General features: G+C 42.4%; 1 protein-coding gene and 1 long non-coding RNA gene across 7 annotated transcripts in view; one reads left to right on the top strand and one right to left on the bottom strand.

The window, feature by feature from the left end:
• LOC140613096 (uncharacterized) overlaps positions 1-3,683 on the top strand; it is a 34,877-nt gene extending 31,194 nt beyond the window's left edge. For both annotated transcript variants that reach the window (XR_012014228.1, XR_012014229.1), the window contains 3 exons: positions 1,697-1,928; positions 2,180-2,393; positions 3,045-3,683. This is a non-coding gene — a long non-coding RNA (uncharacterized lncRNA). The remainder of the gene's footprint in view (positions 1-1,696; positions 1,929-2,179; positions 2,394-3,044) is intronic.
• Positions 1-19,287, bottom strand: part of PRKAR2B (protein kinase cAMP-dependent type II regulatory subunit beta) — a 92,645-nt gene that overhangs the window by 2,953 nt on the left and 70,405 nt on the right. For all 5 annotated transcript variants that reach the window (XM_072791552.1, XM_072791553.1, XM_072791554.1 and 2 more), the window contains 6 exons: positions 13,783-13,889; positions 10,834-10,987; positions 5,862-5,963; positions 3,907-3,981; positions 2,042-2,107; positions 1,782-1,920 (listed from right to left, as the gene is read on the bottom strand). In XM_072791552.1, the coding sequence (XP_072647653.1) occupies positions 1,782-1,920; positions 2,042-2,107; positions 3,907-3,981; positions 5,862-5,963; positions 10,834-10,987; positions 13,783-13,889 (643 nt within the window). The remainder of the gene's footprint in view (positions 1-1,781; positions 1,921-2,041; positions 2,108-3,906; positions 3,982-5,861; positions 5,964-10,833; positions 10,988-13,782; positions 13,890-19,287) is intronic.

Here is a 19,287-nt window from a genome sequence, read left to right as displayed (position 1 = left end):
AGTGAATGAAAAAAAAAAAAAAAACCAGTTGACAAAACTTTAAAACCAGAAAACTCATGCAAATAAAGATGAGAAGGAATTATAACAAGATGTGTTAATCACCAGGTGGTGGTGGTATGAGTGACTCCTTAGATTTTCCTAACCTCCTCTGTATTTCTCAGATTTTCTTTAATGTGACTCAATTTGGTATAGAAAAAAAATTTTTTTTAAGATTTTATTTATTCATGGAAGACACAGAAAGAGAGAGAGAGGCAGAGACACAGGCAGAGGGAGAAGCAGGCTCCATGCAGGGAGCCCAACGTGGGACTCAATCCCGGGTCTCCAGGATCACACCTTGGGCTGAAGGCGGCGCTAAACCGCTGAGCCACCCGGGCTGCCCAGTATAGGAAAAAATTAATGGGGTTTCACTCACTTTACCTTTACTCTTACTCCTGTCTGTACTCAGGAAAATCACCTATCAGTTTCTACCTACCATCTCTTTCCTCCAAGTATAACACTTGACTAATATTTTTTTTTAATTTTTTATTTATTTATGATAGTCACAGAGAGAGAGAGAGAGGCAGAGACACAGGCAGAGGGAGAAGCAGGCTCCATGCACCGGGAGCCCGATGTGGGACTCGATCCTGGGTCTCCAGAATCGCGCCCTGGGCCAAAGGCAGGCGCCAAACCGCTGCGCCACCCAGGGATCCCCGACTAATATTTTTTTTTAATAAATTTTTATTTATTTATGATAGTCACACAGAGAGAGGGAGAGAGAGGCAGAGACATAGGCAGAGGGAGAAGCAGGCTCCATGCACCGGGAGCCCGACGTGGGATTCGATCCCGGGTCTCCAGGATCGTGCCCTGGGCCAAAGGCAGGTGCCAAACCGCTGCGCCACCCAGGGATCCCAACACTTGACTAATATTATACTTACTGAAAAGCCTTTTCAAAAGTGACTTCTCAAAGAAGTTAATTCTGAAGAAGCCTGCAGATCTGAGGAAGCTCAGTTTATTCTACTGAACCGTGGGCAAGAGCACAGAGTGGCCAATTACTGTGGAATCAATTTTCCTACAATGTCCGTCTACATCAATTCCTGAATTCCATTTTTCACTGTTAAAGTGAAGTTTTCTCCTACGTCAGATCTCATACAGACAGAGGTCTTCCGGCTGAAGGGGCATTTGTACTGCACAGAATGAACTGCTGAACAACAGAGAAAACTGTACTGCGCTCTGACAAAGCTGAACGTTTGTTTCCTAGGACGAGGATGAGGAAGTATTTCCGCAGACCTTCCGGCTCTGCCCACAGACCTGGATGTACACAATCAAAATACTGTTCTAGCTTGCTTTTTATAAGGAACACAAACTTTACTGGAAAGATTAGACCTAGAAGTCCACAGTCAGAATCTTTCGGGGTGCCTGGCTGGCTCAGTGGGTTAAGTGTCTGGCTCCAGCTCAGGTCATGATCTCAGGGTCCTGGGATCGAGTCCCACCTTGGACTCCCTGCTCAGTGGGAAGCCTGCTTCTCCCCCTCCCTTCGCCTGCAGTTCCCCCTGCTTGTGCCCTGTGTCAAATAAAATCTTTAAAAAAAAAAATGTCCTTTCATGCCTGTACAGAGGAACAAAATAGGCATGTGACAATTTGTAAAGAAAAAAACTAAAGGTTCCCACAAATGGATTCTAATGAACCCTAACCTTGTTCTCTTTTGTGGGGACCATAGAACTTGGGAACCCAGTGAGACCATCAGTACAGTCACACGAACACACCAAATGCAGGACAGGCACGTCCCCTGCTCTGACTCCTACCTAAACATTTGACAGTCCCGATGGCGTGTGCGGAAGCTGCTCGAGGTTTGTTAGTGACCAGAGCCAGTTCTCCGAAGTACTGTCCCCGGGAACACCGAGCGATTTCCACGGCGCCGTCCTCTTCCACCTCTGACTTCCCCTGACAAGGTAAGCAAGAGTATGAGCCTTCACTCCGCTTACGAAAACCCAGTAACCCTAGCGTAAGCATCGAAAGGAAAGCCATCGCTAACGCGGAGTCTTAGGGCTGGGCAAACACTTACCTTCCTTTTCATAGTGATTTTCACTTCGCCAGATTCTACGATGAAAAAAGAATCCGCCGAGTCTCCCTGTAAGATAGAAACCAAAGCAGAGGGCAGAAATGTAGACTTAGCTGACAGCACACTCGTTGCCTCTCGTAGCCCTGGGATCAGTCCGGCTCCACCGTATGGACCCTCTGCCCGAAAAGTGAAGCCCACCCCCCCACTGGAACAAACTATCTCACCGTCTACACTGAGAGGCTGTGATCAATGATTACATAGTCGCGAGCTCATCTGTAAAATTGTTTGAAATAATAACAACTCTCCCATGGCACTTCTTGCTAAAACTAGCCAAGAAAATATGACAAATACAGAGGTAAGAATTGTGCCCCAAGTCCAGCCTGGGTGGCAGCGTACATAGTCAGGAACGGAGTGCCAGGTCCCAGCACAGCCCCTGCCCTGCCAGCTGATCCCGTGCTCCTCGAGAAGCACTCGGATGGGTACCCCGTGTCCTCTGACAGCAAGCATCAGCACAGGCACCCACAGAGGAGAAAACCACCAGCCTTACCAGGAAGCAGTCCACGGGGGCCCTGACATTGTTACAGATGTCCCACTCCACCTCGGGGCCTCAAAAACGCTTCTGAAAGCCTTTCTAACTACATCCCTAGTTTCCCTTCTTTTTGTTTTTGGGTGAACTCTGATTTGATTCCCAATGATGCCTTCTGAATTAAATAGTACAGGACAGATGATAGCAGATACTGACTTTTCGGGAGCCTCTCAAAGCGATTCTAGAGAAACTTGTGTATTCTGAAACTCTTTAGTACATATAATTCAAGAAACACAGTATCAGATTACATCACAAAAATGTGGACTATAGATTTATGTAATGTATGTTTATAAATGATTAAAAGACAAGTAATACCTAAAAAGACTATAATTTCTTATCTTTCTATCATAAGAGCTTCCTGTTAGATTTTTAAGTGTTTAAAATCATAATAAGACTACTGACTGTAATTTTTTCTTTCAGATTTTATTTTTAAATAATCTCTACACCCAGAATGGGCTTGAACTCACAACCCCAAGATCAAGAGTCACACACTCTACTGACCAAGTCAGCCAAGCGCCCGATAATTTTGTTTTCAAAACGTGCTCTAAATGCATGTTAAAATGGCAAAATTGGGCCGGTGGGTTGTGCCCACTGAGCCAGCCAGGTGCCCCCACCCATTGCTTCAGAACTGTAATTAAGAAATCCAGGCTGTAAAAAAAAAAAAAAAAAAAAAAGAAATCCAGGCTCTATCATCTGTCTGCTTTATCTGTCAACTTCAACTAACTTCATAAATCCTACTTCTTGGCAACCCTGTTGTAACCAAGGTGTGTAGTCCTACCCTTTCCAACTGGGGTCCCAAAGAAGCATCAGGGGTTAAACAGCATGTTGGCCCCCATCTCGTGCCTGGAAGCTGACACAGTACACGCTGCTTGTGGATTAATTTTATCACGGGAGTAGCCCCAGGAGGCTTCGTCCTGAACTAATCAGACCAAACTGCAGTAACTCCCAGCACATCTTCGGGGTCCTTATTACACCTCAAGGAACACTTGCCTGATTGTTGACAACATCTTACTGTAGATACATTTGAATTTCACGTGCCAATAAAAAATTATCCTGAAATCCACCTGCCGATTTAATACATGATCATCAGGAGTTTGTTATATAAAGAAAATATTCAAATAGCTTAATGGCTGTAAATTAAACCACTCTCAACAGGTCCTTAGGTGGAATATTCATTTAATCTGCACTGCATACTAGTTCTAGACACACATGAAAAATGTATCAAGACTTGCGGTAAGAACGGATCGTAACCCGGAGCTGAACCCCCTATACAGCACTATACCTGAGCAATGATTTGTTCCCCATCGTTGTATACTTTGGTGCCTATCACATCTACCACTTTCAGGCGCTCAGAAACCTACAAAGGAAAAAAAAATAGCATTAAACAGACTAAATAGGTATCTTATCTATTTCGCAAGTTAAAGACCAGCAGCCTATAGGCCAAATCAAAGGAGCAATGTGTGCTTTGTGCATGTGTGTCGTGTTCATGAACTGCCACCATTTTAAAATCGATTTCTCACAAAAAATCTGAATTCTCAGCTTCTCTTGAAAAATCAGGAGACTCAGCAACACTCAGGCCACATTAATGGCACATGGTGACAACAGGCTGTGGGGACCAGCAACAGTTCTTTGGCTGCAGCACATGGTTAGCCGATGTCCCATCCTGGCTTTGTCTTCTCCTGTACGTTAGGATTTCCAGCCCCCAATCGACTTTCATTTAAAAGAGAGGCTGCTAGACATGATCAGCTGCCTCATACGCATTCTGTAATGTGGCCAAAACCTCTACCGGGCGTGTACCAACAACCCAACAGACAAATTTCAATAGATGAGTCAGTACTAATCCCAAGGCTTCTGGCCAAGCTGCAGTAAGATGGGGAAGACGAGGGTAGGAGATCTGGAGGCGCTAGGTTAGAGAGGTCATCAGACACCTGAGAGCAGATGTCAACTATGTGGTTGGATAAATGCGCCTGCCATTGGGGGGGGGGGGGGGGAGAGGGACCTTGCCTGGCAATATCAATTTTAGGAGGCATCAATATATAAATGATATTTAAAGCCAGGGGATTTGACAAGTTCACCAAGTAGTGTAGCCTGAAAACAGAAGAGACCCCGAGTGTCAATCTGAAGAAGAAGAGGACTAAACAGTAAAGTTGACTGTGAAGGAAAAGATACACTGTGTTTGGACCAACTAGTGCTACTGTCTACATTTCTACTGTAGCTTGAAGCCTGCTTTAAATTTTTTTTTTAAGTTTTTATTTAAATCCTAGTTCACAAATCAATCAAATCCAACACTTGCATACAACACCTGGCGCTCATCGCAGCAATGCCTTCCTCAACCCCCATCACCAGTTGTTTCCCCCTCCCCTCTCTCCTCCTCCCCCCTGGTAACCACCAGTCTGTCCCCTATAGTTAAGAATCTGTTTTTTTTTTTTTAAATCTGTTTCTTGGTTTGCCTCTCTCACTTTATTTTCCCTCAGCTCATCTGTTTTGTTTAAATGTTACATGAGTGAAATCATATGCTATTTGTGTTTCTCTTAGTTTGCTTAGCATTATACTCTCAGGCTTCATCCACGTCGTAAGTGCCAAGAGTTCATTTTTTTTTATGGCTGAGTAATATAGTAATATTCTGTTGTACATATATTTCCCACTTCTTCGTTATGATTCATTGGTCGATGGACATGTGGGCTGTGTCCATAATTTAGCTCTTGTAGATAATGCTGCTACAAATGTTGGGATGTGTATATTCCTTTGAATTAGTATTTTTATATTCTTTGAGTAAACATCTATTAAGTCTGCTTTTAGATAAAGACCACATATATATCTGTTGTAGGCACTCACATAAGTCTACTGTAAAACAAAGCAAAACAAAACGCCTGTAGCTACAGGCAGTAAAAGAAATACTGTGTTATACAAACACCATAATTTAATCTTTTCAACTAAAAATATGGGTAAATTTTTATTCAAAGAAACTTTACTACAGGGACACCTGGGTGACTCAGCGGTTTGGCACCTGCCTTCCGCCCAGGACGTGATCCTGGAGACCCAGGATCGAGTCCCACATCGGGCTCCCTGCATGGAGCCTGCTTCTCCCTCTGCCTGTGTCTCTGCCTCTCTCTCTGTATATCTCATGAATAAATAAAATCTTTAAAAAAAAAAAGGAAACTTTACTACAGTACTAAATGTTCTAAATGAAACAAACTTTTTAAGCAAGATAAAACAAAAGGATAAACATATACTTACTTCCAAAGATTTAAGGAATGGCAGTGACTCGATAAAGCTTTCATACATTTTTCTCTTTTTGGCATTATTTTTTACAATTATTCTCCTGAAGGTTACCCTGTCCTAAAGGCAGAAGAGCAGATACAAAGACAGTTAAGAGGTAGATTTTATTAGGAAAAAAAGTTTGAAGAGACTGTTTCATTTTATTCCCTGTAGGGAACAAACAATAACTGAAGATTTTGAAATAAAAGGTTAACGTTATTAAATTTTTCAGATTTTTCCACTTCTTCAAGCATAAAATATAACCCATATAAAATATTACTTTCTTTTTCTTTTTTTTTTTAAGCAGTTTACTTTTATTCAGAATAGATCTGGCCAAGGTGTAATTGGGATAAGCCCACAAGGTGGTGCTATTGCACCATTTAAAAAAAAAAAGGCATTCGCCCCGGTTTTTGTTTTCCTCCAGGTTTTTGCTTTCCTCCAGCTTTATAGAGATATAACTGATCTATAATATTGTGTGAGCTTAAGGTATACAATGTGGGGCTTTGAAACACTTATATACTGTGAAATGATGATCACAATAGGGTGGGTTACTACTGGTATCACCTCACACAATTGCCTTTGCTTTTTTGCAATGAGAACATTTAAGACTTAGCTCCATTAAGCAGCATTCAAGTATACCATACAATGTTAACTCCAATTACCAAGCTGTTTATTCAATCCCCAGAACTCATTCACCTGGTAATGGGAAGCCTGCACCCTTTGACCAACATCTCCCCATTTCTCCCGACCCTCAGCCCCTGAAGCCACCACGGTACTCAGCGTCTCTGAGTTTGGACTAGCACAGGTCTTCTCTTGTGGATGACGGCCCGAGAGTGTCACAAGACATCAGTGGACACGACCAGCATTTTTTTAAACTGGGTTATAACTGACCTATAACACTATATCAGTTTAGGGTGTACAATATAACGATTTAGTATTCATATATATTGAGAAATGATCACCACCATAAATGTAGTTAAACACTTCATCGCCATACAGAGTTACAAATTCTTTGTTTTCTAGTGCTGGGAACTTTTAGGATCTACAACTTTCAAATATACTATGCAGTATTATTAACGATAGTGGCCATGGTGGACAAGACATCCCCAGGTCTTATTTATTTTATAACTAGAAGTTTGTACCTTTTGACCCCATTAACCCATGACCAGCATTTTTATAAAAAATAAAGAACAGAAAATCATAGCATGCACATCTAGAAAAGCGTTGTTTAGTTATTTATTTCGGTTATACACAAAGACACACATAAAATAAATATAATAATATACTGGTAAGTAAATATACTGGTTGTGATATTTCCTAATGGAAATTTTAGTGAGTTGCAGAAAAAACCCCATGAAAAACACTAGTAGAAATTTTTTTAAATTTTTTTAATCATAAAGCAATTATAAGAGAGCCTGAAAAAACTATGCTAGGTTGTTCCATCCACATTGTTAGTTTTTTTTTTTTTTTAAATGTGCACAGAGGAAATGCAACTTTCTTGAATATCAGAGTCCAATGCCTGTGTTTATCATTCTCAGGGTTCTAAAACGTTCCTCTGTTTACACTACTTAACCTCAAAGATACAGAACTCAATTAAGGAAACAGGGAAAAATTTAAAGATTAACAAACAGCTCAAAAAATGGTTTTCCTACAAACTTCGTTTTGTATATTATGTATAAAACATTAGGTATATTAAATGGTTCTCAGCTAGCAGCCCCCAGAATGATGTCGGTTTGTCACACACTGATAAACAATTACACCACTGTACTATCAAATAAAACTGAGATATGTTCATTAATTATTATATCACTGTGCCGACACAGTGAGGCTGAATTTAACTGAACTGGCGGGATCGAGAAAAATGCGGGCGTGGATGGAAGTCTCCAGGAGAGCAAACATCCTGTTCCCCAATGTGGTTTATTACAGTTTTACAAGGGCTATAATTTGGCATCTTAATCCAAATGATTTTTTTTGAAAGAGACAAATCTGCAAGATAATTAGTAGAATTATTGAACTAGTTTCCAAGCGTGGGTCTGCATCAGAATCAGCTGTGGTATTAAAAAAAAAAAAAGAGGTTCTCAGACCCGAGACTTGGAGGACTCCAAGGACGACGTCTGCATGTGGGGCTCCTTAACCTAACAGGTCACCAACGTCCCCAAGGGGCTCTGCTGCAGAATCCGGCCTGGGAGCTTTACACTTTATGGACAGGTGAGCGCGAGGCAGAGGAGACTAGAAAGAGGGAAGGGATTAAAAATTAACCACGAGGAGGAGGGGTCCGCTTCGGGAAAACCTTTGTTAGTGGCCCACCTCTTCTCACCCGCTGTGACAGACGATTAAAATCCAGAAAGCCCCATGTCCTCGAGGCGGCTTCGCAACAACCGCCTGAGTCTCGGGCAGGGGCTCGCGCATCAGCGCTCCCGGCCGCTGGCCTGGCGGTGACGGGGACGGGGACGGTGACCGAGGCCTAGTCGCAGAGAGGCTCCCCTCGGGACCCTCCTCTTTCTACCTGCGCCCCGTGCCAGGGCCCCCTGCGTCACCGTCACCGTTAAGAGGGAAACATCCAGGGAAACATCGTTTCTATTCGACTTTCCCTGAAAAAACGGAGTGTGGGGAGTCACTCTGAAAAAACACGTGAAGCATTAAGTGAGATGTTAATTCTAATTTTTATTTTTTATTTTTTAAAGATTTTATTTATTTATTCATGATACACAGAGAGAGAGAGAGAGAGAGAGAGAGAGAGAGAGAGAGAGGCAGAGACACAGGCAGAGGGAGCAGCAGGCTCCACGCAGGGAGCCCGACGCGGGACTCGATCCCAGGACCCCGGGATCACGCGCTGGGCCGAAGGCGGGCCTTAAACCGCTGAGCCACCCGGGCTGCCCAAATTCTAATTTTTAAAAAGCTCACCCGCCCCGAGGTGACCGTCACAGACTGCCCGCTTGAATAACCCGCATGGATGGCTCACATCTCGGAAGGTGCCCATCCCGGGGCGGCGCAAGCACGGGCACTGGCGGGAGGCGCTGGGGAGGGCTCCTACCAAAGCTGCCAGCCCCGGGCCCGGCCGCGCAGGGGCCAACCTGCCGCGGTCACGCTGCCCCCAGGACGTGCGGGAGGCGGCTTCCTGACGGCGCGGCCCTCTGGCCCTGGCTGGCCACCTCAGCGCGGCGACTGAATTTTTAACTGACGCCACGGAACGGGGGTTCATGGAGACTAGACGGGGCCCACCACTCCGGTCACTGGCGAACGCGGCCGGAGGACCTGCCTGCTCCGGTCTGGGGTTTCTACTCTGCTGGCTTTGGGAGTTCTGGTCTCTAATGGTCCTCAGAACCCGCCAAACGACGACGAGTTTCTTCTCGTGTGAAACAATTCCAATTTTTCTTGCACGACTTGAAATGTGACTCATCACAGTTTTACTACGGAACAGTAAACCGCCTGATTTTAATACGACGAGCTGGACGAGATGTATCGTCCTTCTGATTCTGAGCAAGAGATTTTTATCAGCGGAGTCCACTTCAGAGTTAAATGGCTGAGTCCGCACAGAGGAATGTGTTACTTCTGTGAAGCTACAGTCCTTGGGACCCAGCCCAACAGACTTCCTATTATCTCAACCTCTCCTCCTTCCACAAAAGGACTTTTGAGAGAACTAATCTAATAAAGGCACATCGAAAACTATACAGTGGGCCGTTTTCAACAATTTAAAAAGAAAATACATGTATTGCAAACATGCCCTAAAATCTGCGCTGCTTAAAATGTGTTCTGGGCACAGGAGCACTAGGGTCTCCCGGGAGCTTGTAAGACATGCAAAATCATAGGCCTCATTCCAGATCCAGTGAATCAGAATCTGCATTTTAACTATATTCTTGGTGATCCGTAAGCACCTCGGAGTCTGAGAAGCACCAGCTTAAACAGTTTCCAGAATCAGCTACCCTGTATCCTGGTATCATGTTTGAAAAGAAATCTCCCTTCCCACCTCACCCAAATGTCTTTAAATCAATTTTCAGGTCCTGTAGAAATATCATCATTAATGAATTTATTTTAAAAGCCTAGGTCTCATCCCTGCAGAGTCTGATTAAATTAGTCTGTGCTGGGGCCTCAGCACCGTAACCCCACACAACCCCAGCAGGCATTCAGGTGAGAAACACAGGCATCAAGTATCTTGATTCTACCCAGAAGCTTTGCAGTGCGAAGTGGTTACCATTTTATAGCACACCAAGAGATCTGTTTATGGAGGCTTCTCAAACTCTAGCATGCATCTGAGTCACGTGGTGGGTTTGCTCAAGCATAGCTCACTGGGCCCCATCTCCAGAGCTGCTGATTCAGTGGGCCCCCATCAGTACGTGGAGGCCCCAGAATCTGCATTTCTAGTAAAATGCCCTGGTGATACAGATTCAATGCTTCCGGCCAGGGGAACCCACTTGAGGAAGCATAGATAATACCACAGAAAGCTATCTGAGAAGACAGCACTGAAGGCTTTGTTCCCTTGTCTGGGTGGCTAGTTGTGAAGGCTGGGTAAAAGAGGAGCATTCTGGGAGCACCTGGGTGGCTCAGTGGTTGAGCATCTGCATTCGGCTCAGGTCGTGATCCCGGGGTCCTGGGATAGAGTCCTGCATCGGGCCCCCCACAGGGAGCCTGCTTCTCCCTCTGCCTGTGTCTCTGCCTCTGTGTCTCACATGAATAAATAAATACAATCTTAAAAAAAAAGGGGGGGGGGAAACATTTTGGATCTATCTTTCCCAGGACCAGTAGGTTATTCCTGACTTCAATGGGAAAAGAAAATGAAGATTTAACCCAGCACCCAAAAGTTCAGCATCGAGTAGTTGCTTAATAAATACCCTGATGACTGATGAGGAATGCAAAGAAATCCACCTATTAGAACTAAAATCCTCTAGCTGCCTGGCTTTTGCGGTAACGATTTTTACAAATAACATGCAGGTCAAACAAATATTTCACTCACCAAACCCCACAGAGCACCAGGAGAGGTAGCAGTGATTGTAGCCGCTCTGGGCGTATTGTACATTAAGGCCAGTTCACCAAAACTCCCACGATTATCGTAGTTACCCACACACCTTCCAACACCATCGCATTTCACATAGATATCAAATGTTCCTCTGTTGGGCAGATGAAAAATAAGAGGCAAAAGTAACTCAAGTCAAATCTCATGACAATAAAACATAATTTCAGAGAAGACCAGTGTGCGATGAAATCTCCTTTCTGGCTTCCCTTTCTCCTCTGATGGCAAGTAATAAAAGAGCGTCGATATGTGCCAGAGACGCCAACCATGTGCCAGACAAGCAGGAAGAGAGACCGTCAGCTAGACTATGGTAAGGACCGGACATGTGCCTTTGGGGGGGTGAAAATGAGATGAAACTAAATAGAAGTTTGTAATAAATGATTAAAAAATATGATTCCAACCAAATAGTACATGCACAGACATCCTTCTGAGGGAATGTATATATATGAAACAGCTGACTGGTTATCTCGGGGTAAGAACAGTGAAGGATGCTAGGATGTTCACTGTCTAATTAAAGAGTTTTTGTGCCTTACATGAACATGTATTACTTTTGAAGTCAGAAGAAAATAACCTTTTTTTTTTTTAAAAAAAAATATAGCTCTAACAATTTGGTCACGACTACTGGACGGCACTTACAAGACTCTTTTATAGTGTAAGGGAGGGGCCAGCAAAGCATGGCCCATGGATCGGCTGCCTGCTTTCATGAATAAAGTTTTACTAGAACACAAACACATAGGTCCACTTTTGCCTTCTTGATCACAGATCTGCACAACAGCAGAGCCAAGTAGTTGTGACAGAGACCACATAGCCTCAGAGCCTAAAGAATTTACTCTGGCTCTTTATGTCATCTGGGGCTTTAATGTAGACTGACCCCCAATGTGAAGCAAAAAGGGGTAGAAATTCAGAGTAAATATCTGATCCTGGTCCTTTTGTAGGTCTTTTTTTATTCTATGCTTACCTTTTATTTGGGTTCATAGTCTAGGCAAGCAATACTCAATTCTGCATGGCCCTGTCCTACATACACTAGCTCCTGCATCTATAGAACTACATTCTTCCTGTGGAGGGCTGTCTTCTTCCCATATACTGTGTTTTATCAGAGAACATGGCTTCAAGGCTTGCTGACATACCTGGGAGGGCAGGCAGCAGAAACTCTGGCTTTTATTCTGTTGGCTAAATCCTTAACAAAGACCAAAGGTGGGGGGGGGAGCTTTTAAGATTAGGAAAGGATTATGAATGGTAAAGATACAGCAAAAGCAAAAAACACAAGATACTACACAAAGATATTAATGAATAAGAGAATGACTGACTTTATATTCATGCGTAGACGGTTTCATGACTCTTTTTCAAGTGCAGACTAATTCTTCTCTGGATGCTGTTTCCACTTTGGCACTAACACCATTTTATACATTTTCTACTTTGAACAGAACAAAGTACACCACAAATGTGCTAATGAGAAGTAAAATGAGCTCCCAGACCAGCTGCAAGCACACGGTCTAAAATCTGTACCACCTTCTCATATGCATTTCTTCCCTGACAACGTGAGGCATTGGGCAGAGTGGAGCCACAGAAAGACCACGAACAGTGGCCAAGAGACCTGCATGCCGGGCTGGCAGGACTTCAGGGACCCCCGTCACTTCTGCATATCTGGGAATTTTCATCTGTCAAATGGGTGATTAGGATCTAACTGAACAGGGAGAGGTTAAGGGAGTTTTTATCATATTTGGGTCTCCCATACACCCCTACAGTTAAATACGGTGGAACAGCTGAAGGAATTTCACCAATGAAAGCTGTCAGAGATTCCAAAATCAAGGCTTTAATTTACATATGGGACAATGGGGGAGGGGGGGGCTGTGCTAAAATCAGAGGGCTCACCTGAAGCCCCTGCCAATAGCTCTACGAGGTCACCACGGCATTAGGGACGAGGGAAGGGAGGACTCAGAGAGAACCCTGCACGCAGAGAGCGTGCATGACTGCTGATGTAGGAGAGACGACAACCACAGAGCCAAGTCAAGAAATGAGGCTGCGCAGACAGATGGGGTGTGATTTCCCGCATGGCTCAGAGCTGAGTACAACTCCACCCAGAGAAGCAAATGCAACCCAGGGAATCCGGCTGAGAGACGACCTGTGTGGCACCCATAATGGGAGGGGCCGGGGGTGCCGACTGTCTCATGGACACTTCAGCATCACTTCACAGAAGTGAAGAAATAAAGCCTCTGTTCAGACCGCTCCCCTGGTACAGTTTGGGGCTCTTAACCTAATTATCGCTTAAAGCACACTGTGCTTTGACAAAGTAAAGCACAACGCAGGTTTTCTGAAATCACATTTTTCAATATAGTGTATGCCTTCTCATTTAAATAAAATAATTTCTCTACAATGTTTCAAAATAACTTCTCTATAATGTTTTTAATGCACAAGAATGCATAAACAATTTCTGGAAACAGCATAAACTCCCCTCTCTACCATGCGCATGCTTTACTTTATAGTTAATGAAAAAAGAACAGACTGAGTTATATGATTCAACACCCCAGATGCTGTGCGCTGCTTGCCTTCGAAGTGTAGCAGGCATCCTCTCAAGCCAAAGTTAATAAGTGAGGCAGCTCACAGTAAATGATTGAGATTTATAGATCGAACTAACCAAAATCCTCCTTTCTTCTATAAACTATGCCTCTTTCCATGATCTAATGTGGTTTCACCACACGTATTCCCAGCGGGCTTCCTGTGCCTTTTATACAGTAACGAGAATAAAGAGGGAACAGTGAATATTAAAAGCTAGTGAATATTAAAGAGGTAACAGCAACTATCGAATATTAATCTGCCAGTTGTTATAAGAACCACTGAGATTCTACAGGGATGGTTCCTTACATTTCAGCAGTGAGGTTACGCGAAACTTACCTATCGATCACGTAAAAGTTGTCACCATCATCGCCTTGATCAATTACATGCTCTCCTTCTTTGACCAGTTTTTCAAACATGGCATCTAACACTTGAGACATCTGTTCCTATTTTTTAAAGAGAAAAGATACAATCTTTATGTTTGTCTACGATATGTTCTCTTGACTGTAATCAGCTTTGTATTTCTGTGAACCAGCTCAAAGAAAAAGAAATATCATCACTGCCATTAAGTCTTGTCAAAAAAAAAAAAAAAATACACAGTGCAGTTGTCCTTACCACCTAACAAAGGAGATTATAGATTTCCTTTCATATTCAGTACCTGAATGAAAGTAATTATAATTAGCTACTTCAGAATATTTCAGTGCAACGATCACCCAGTTTAATATATTGAAAAATGAACCACCAAACCACCACAGACCTTATACATGAAATAGAATCTTGGCAACTAAAATGACCAGGTTCGTAATGAACTACTGCAAATATCTTTTAAAGATAACTGTTTTTAAAACTTCCCTATGAAAAAAAAATAAAAAATATAAAAAAATAAAACTTCCCTATGTTTAGTCATCACTAGGATTTATGTAGGGATTACCTAAGTACTTAGTGAATCCAAATTCTGCCTCCAATCCTTTTGGTTGAGCACTAAAAACAAAACAACAGAACAGGAAAAACAAAACAAAACATATGCAAACCCAAAAATGATGGCAAATTTGAAACACTATTCTTTATCATGACGGTTCTCTTTAAGAAGCAACCATTCACCACCCTAGGACAGATTTATTAAAACAGAAGCCAGAAACATAAAACCTATTCTTCAACAACTACTTAAGTTACATAAAATTTTTATTCTGCTGAAGCGTGGTTGACAAGGCTTAAGGATAAACTCCAGCTGGTGAGAATAAACTAGAAGGTGAAGAACAAACAAATCTTTCCGCAGAACAAATACAGGAACAATTCAAAGGCCCTCGAATACACAAAAGAGCTCGGTGTTTCTCAAACTGGGTTTTGTGGAACCCAGGGATTTCATGGAGGTGCTTCAGTGATTGATTCAGCTCATTTAATTGCCCCCTTAAAGTGTATGTGAGCCATTAAATATGAAAACTAATGGAAATCAAAATGCTCAGATGAATTATATATACACAGTTTTTTCATGAGGTTGAATTTCTCATAAAATTAACCACGGTTGAGTGAACGATTCAGTGGCCACAAAATTGTGCCACTACCACTTACTTCTTAGTTATAAAGCATTTTCATCACCTCAAAAGGAAGCCTTGTGCCCACCAAGTAGGCATTTTGCGATTCTCTCCTCCCGCTGGCCCTTGGCACCACCTACCTATTTTGTGTCTCTATGGATTCCCCTAATCTGGATATTTCACACAACACAATCATACAACATGACCTTCTGCATCTGCCTTATTTCACTCAGCATTTTGAGGTTCATCCTTGTTCTAGATATATCCCAACTTCTTCTTCTTTATGGATGAATAATATTCCACTGTAAACATACCACGATTGGTTTATCCATTCATCCATCACTGGACGCTTAGATTGTTTCCACCTTTTGGCTATTTATGAATGTTTATGTCAACTCTTCTGGGTTAACCCTAGGAGGGGAACTACTTGAGTCATACGGTAATTCTAGGTTTAACTTCTGAGCAACTGCCAAGCAGTTTTCCACAGCGCCTAAACAGTTTTCTTTCCCACCAGCAATGTACTAGGATTCCAATTTCTCCACATCCTCACCAACACTTGTTATGTTTCCTTCTTAAAAAAAAAAAAATTATTCCCACCCTATTGGTGCTGGGCTGGTACTTCATTGTGGTTTCAGGATTGGCAATTCCCTAATGACTAGCCATGTTGAGAATCTTTTCATGTACTTACTGGTAACTCGTGTATCTTTTTTGGAGAAATGTCTATATTCAAGTATTTTGACCAATTTTAAGTTGGGTTGTTATTTTGTTGTTGAGTTGTAAGAGTTCTTTATGTATTTTGGATACTAGGCCCTTATATGTAGGATTTCCCACATATTTTCTCCCATTTGTAGATGTCTTTCACTTTTTTCAATATCGTTCTTTGATGCACAAAATTTTTATTTTTTATGAAGTCCAACTTCTTTTCTTTTCATATTCCTGTTTTTGGTGTCTACCCAAGAATCCACTGCTAAATCCAAGGTCATGAAGACTTACCCTTGTGGGTTTTTTTTTTTTAAGAGTTTTTATAGTTTGGGAGCTCACATTTAGGTCCTGGATCCATTTTGAGTTCATTTTTGTGTACAGTGTAAAGGAGGGATCCAACTTGGTTCCCAATTGTCCCAGGACCATTTGTTGAAGAGACTTTTCTTTCCCCATTGAGTGGTCTTGGCACTCTCATCAGAAATCAAATGAATATCAAATTAAACATATAAATCAAATGTATAGGTTTGTTTCTAGACTCTTAATTCTATTCCATTGTTCTATGCATCTGCCCATGCTATTAACACATTGTTTTTATTCCTCGTGCTCTGTAGTAAAAGTTTTTTTAAAAAGATTTATTTATTTTTAGAGAGAAAGAAGAGAGGGGCAGAAGAAGAGAATCTCAAGCAGACTCCCGCTGAGCATGGAGCCTGACGTGGCGCTTGATCTCACAGCCCCGAGATCACAACCTGAGCTAAAACCAAGAGTTGTATGCTTAACCGACGGTGCTACCCAGACACCCCTGTAGTAAAAGTTTTGAAATTAGCAAGTGTGAGTCCTCCGACTTTGCTCTCCTTTTTCAATATTATTTTGATGCTGTGGGCCCTCCTTGGCTATGTTTGCAATTTTTATAAATTAGACAACAGCAAAAGGTTAATGTGTCTTCCTGGTTTTGCTTTATAATACATGAATGTTAGTAATCTCAACCTTTATAAACTAATACAATAATTTTTAAAAGAATACAAAACCTCTATAAATACGGCTATATTGTTAAGTAAAAAGAAGAATGAGGCAGGACACTGTGGAAAGTTTGCTGCCACTGAAACTTAAAAAACAATATACTGCTCTGTAAATCACATGACCCTGGAGAAATACCCATGAGAATGCTCTAAGCACGTGGCTCCTGAGAAGCTGGGTTGCTGGAAGGCAGGGGTACAAAGGGGATTTCCTTTCCCCGACTCCTCTTTTGTTCTTTTTGGATTTTTATAAATTGTATAGGCACACAGACTTAAAACTTTTCATTAAAAACCCCAGCTCTGGGCAGCCCAGGTAGCTCAGTGGTTCAGCGCCTGCCATCAGCTCAGGGCATGATCCTGGAGACCCGGGATTGAGTCCCATGTCCGGCTCCCTGCATGGAGCTTGCTTCTCCCTCTGCCTGTGTCTCGGCTTCTCTGTCTCTCTCATGAATAAATAAAATAAAATCTTAAAAAAAAAAAGAAAACAACAAAAAACCCCAGCTCTCCATTTAAACAGAAAACATACTATTGCATCTTCACATTGGCTAAGCAAAGCTTCTGGAGGAACGATGGTGGCGAGTCCTGCAGGAAGTGGTTTTTATCCCCTCCCTGGGTCCCTGCGTGAGCTCTGACACCTACTTGTGAAACAGGAGCCCCTGCAGAAGACGAAGCCAATGTGACCGTGAAGCATTGCTGTCTGCATGTGGTGCTAATTGGCCCCACAGGGACCATTTTATCCAAATGAGTTCATCAACTAGGCAGCATATGGTCACCTATCAAAATTATGAAGTTTGATTAAATGGTTTACTAATATTTTGTTTCACTTACTATTCATATTTAAACTCTTTTAGGCCAGATGGAGAGGGAATATCAGGCTTATTGATTAGCTCTTTCTCTAAATGTCAAATGGAGAAAAAAAGATATACTGCTCTAGTAAATTTTTTTGTTTTTCTTGGTATTTAGCTGCATTTTAAAACTTTATAAAGCTTAGGAATTCACACACGGCTACATAAAACACTAATTCCTGGTAAAATACAGAACAATCATTTCTTCTAGGACGTCTCAATGTGACAGGTGTCTGTTCTAATCAATCAAAATGCAATTTCCCCATAATTATGCACAGAGTGAAAAGAACTTAGGAAATATTTAATATGCAGGGGCTTATCCCAATGACTGACAACTACTGTAGGAAATCTACATCTTATTCTACAGGATGCAAACCCTGGACTGAGCTCTCGGTGAAAGGTCTCTATCTTCAAAAATAACAATTTACTCTCCATTAGTAGAAGAATCTATCATGGCGAATAGGAAAATTATTTCAGTTTGTCTCAAATTAGAAATATTTCAGAAGAAAAATGGCCTACCGAGTTGAGCATTAAAATATTCATGAAAAGAATATCTTCAAAGAGATTAATAATTATAAATGCTATGCTCAACATATGACTATAGAGCCCTCCTGGGAAAACTGTTTGGAGGCCTAGGAGGTACAGGATTCCTAAGCTAAACAATGACTTCAGGGAATTCAGATGACTTAGGAGGTAAAAAGCCAAGATCATTCTTCTTGCTAGTAATTACTGCTTCCCCTTCTCGCCAAATTTTCCCATCTCAGAGAAAGGTACCAGCTCATGGTCATTCCAGCAAGACCCTGGGAGTCATCCTAGACCCTTTCCATCAGGTCACAGATCATTTGGTCCCTAAACAGCGTCAATTTCTGCCAATCCTGAATATTCAATGAAACCAACCCCTTTTAACCTTCCCTAAACCCATTTCCCACCGCTCTACCCTCTGTCCTGCCACCACAGTGAACTCAGACACATCTGATTGTTACTTTCGCTGCTTAAAATGTTTCAGTTGTGACTTCCCACCGCCTACAATATGTGGCCAATGCTACAGGGTGGCTGGCGTTCAAGAACGGTCCTTTGTGACACAGCACACATGTATCTGAGCTCTCGCCAACAGATGTCTCTTGGCGCAAGCTCCAGTAAGAACATTCCCTGTACTTTCCTTCCACTAGCAATCTCCTTCCTTACTCAAGTTCTGAGGCTCAGCTCAGGGGGTCTCCCCAGCTTCCTGAATCCCCAGGTCCCCCGAGAGACCCTCATCCTCACAGTGTCCTGACTCCATTACAGCATTTATCGATGTTATACCAAACTGCTTTGTGTGTGTATTTGAATCCTTCATCAAATTGTAAGTTCCAAGAGGACAAGAACCCTAAGTATTTCTGTGGCATCCCTAAAAAGGCTTTCTATAGACTTTGGAGCCCAGTGAGCAGTCAGGGCATCAAACCGAAAGGAGTGGTTGTATAAGCAGGTTATTGGAGTTGAATATGTAATTCACTTTAAGTGCATCTGGGTTACTGTAAAAAAAAAAAAAAGGTATATTGTGAAAAACTAGCAGACTGTTTAAAACATGAGCTTAAGGGATCCCTGGGTGGCGCAGCGGTTTGGCGCCTGCCTTTGGCCCAGGGCGCGATCCTGGAGACCCGGGATCGAATCCCACGTCGGGCTCCCGGTGCATGGAGCCTGCTTCTCCCTCTGCCTGTGTCTCTGCCTCTCTCTCTCTCTCTGTGACTATCATAAATAAATAAAAATTTAAAA

Source organism: Canis lupus, chromosome 21, assembly GCF_048164855.1.
Source record: "Canis lupus baileyi chromosome 21, mCanLup2.hap1, whole genome shotgun sequence".
NCBI classification, from domain to species: Eukaryota; Metazoa; Chordata; class Mammalia; order Carnivora; family Canidae; genus Canis; species Canis lupus.
Note: the sequence above shows the minus strand (reverse complement) of the source record. Positions and strands in the feature narration are given on the sequence as shown.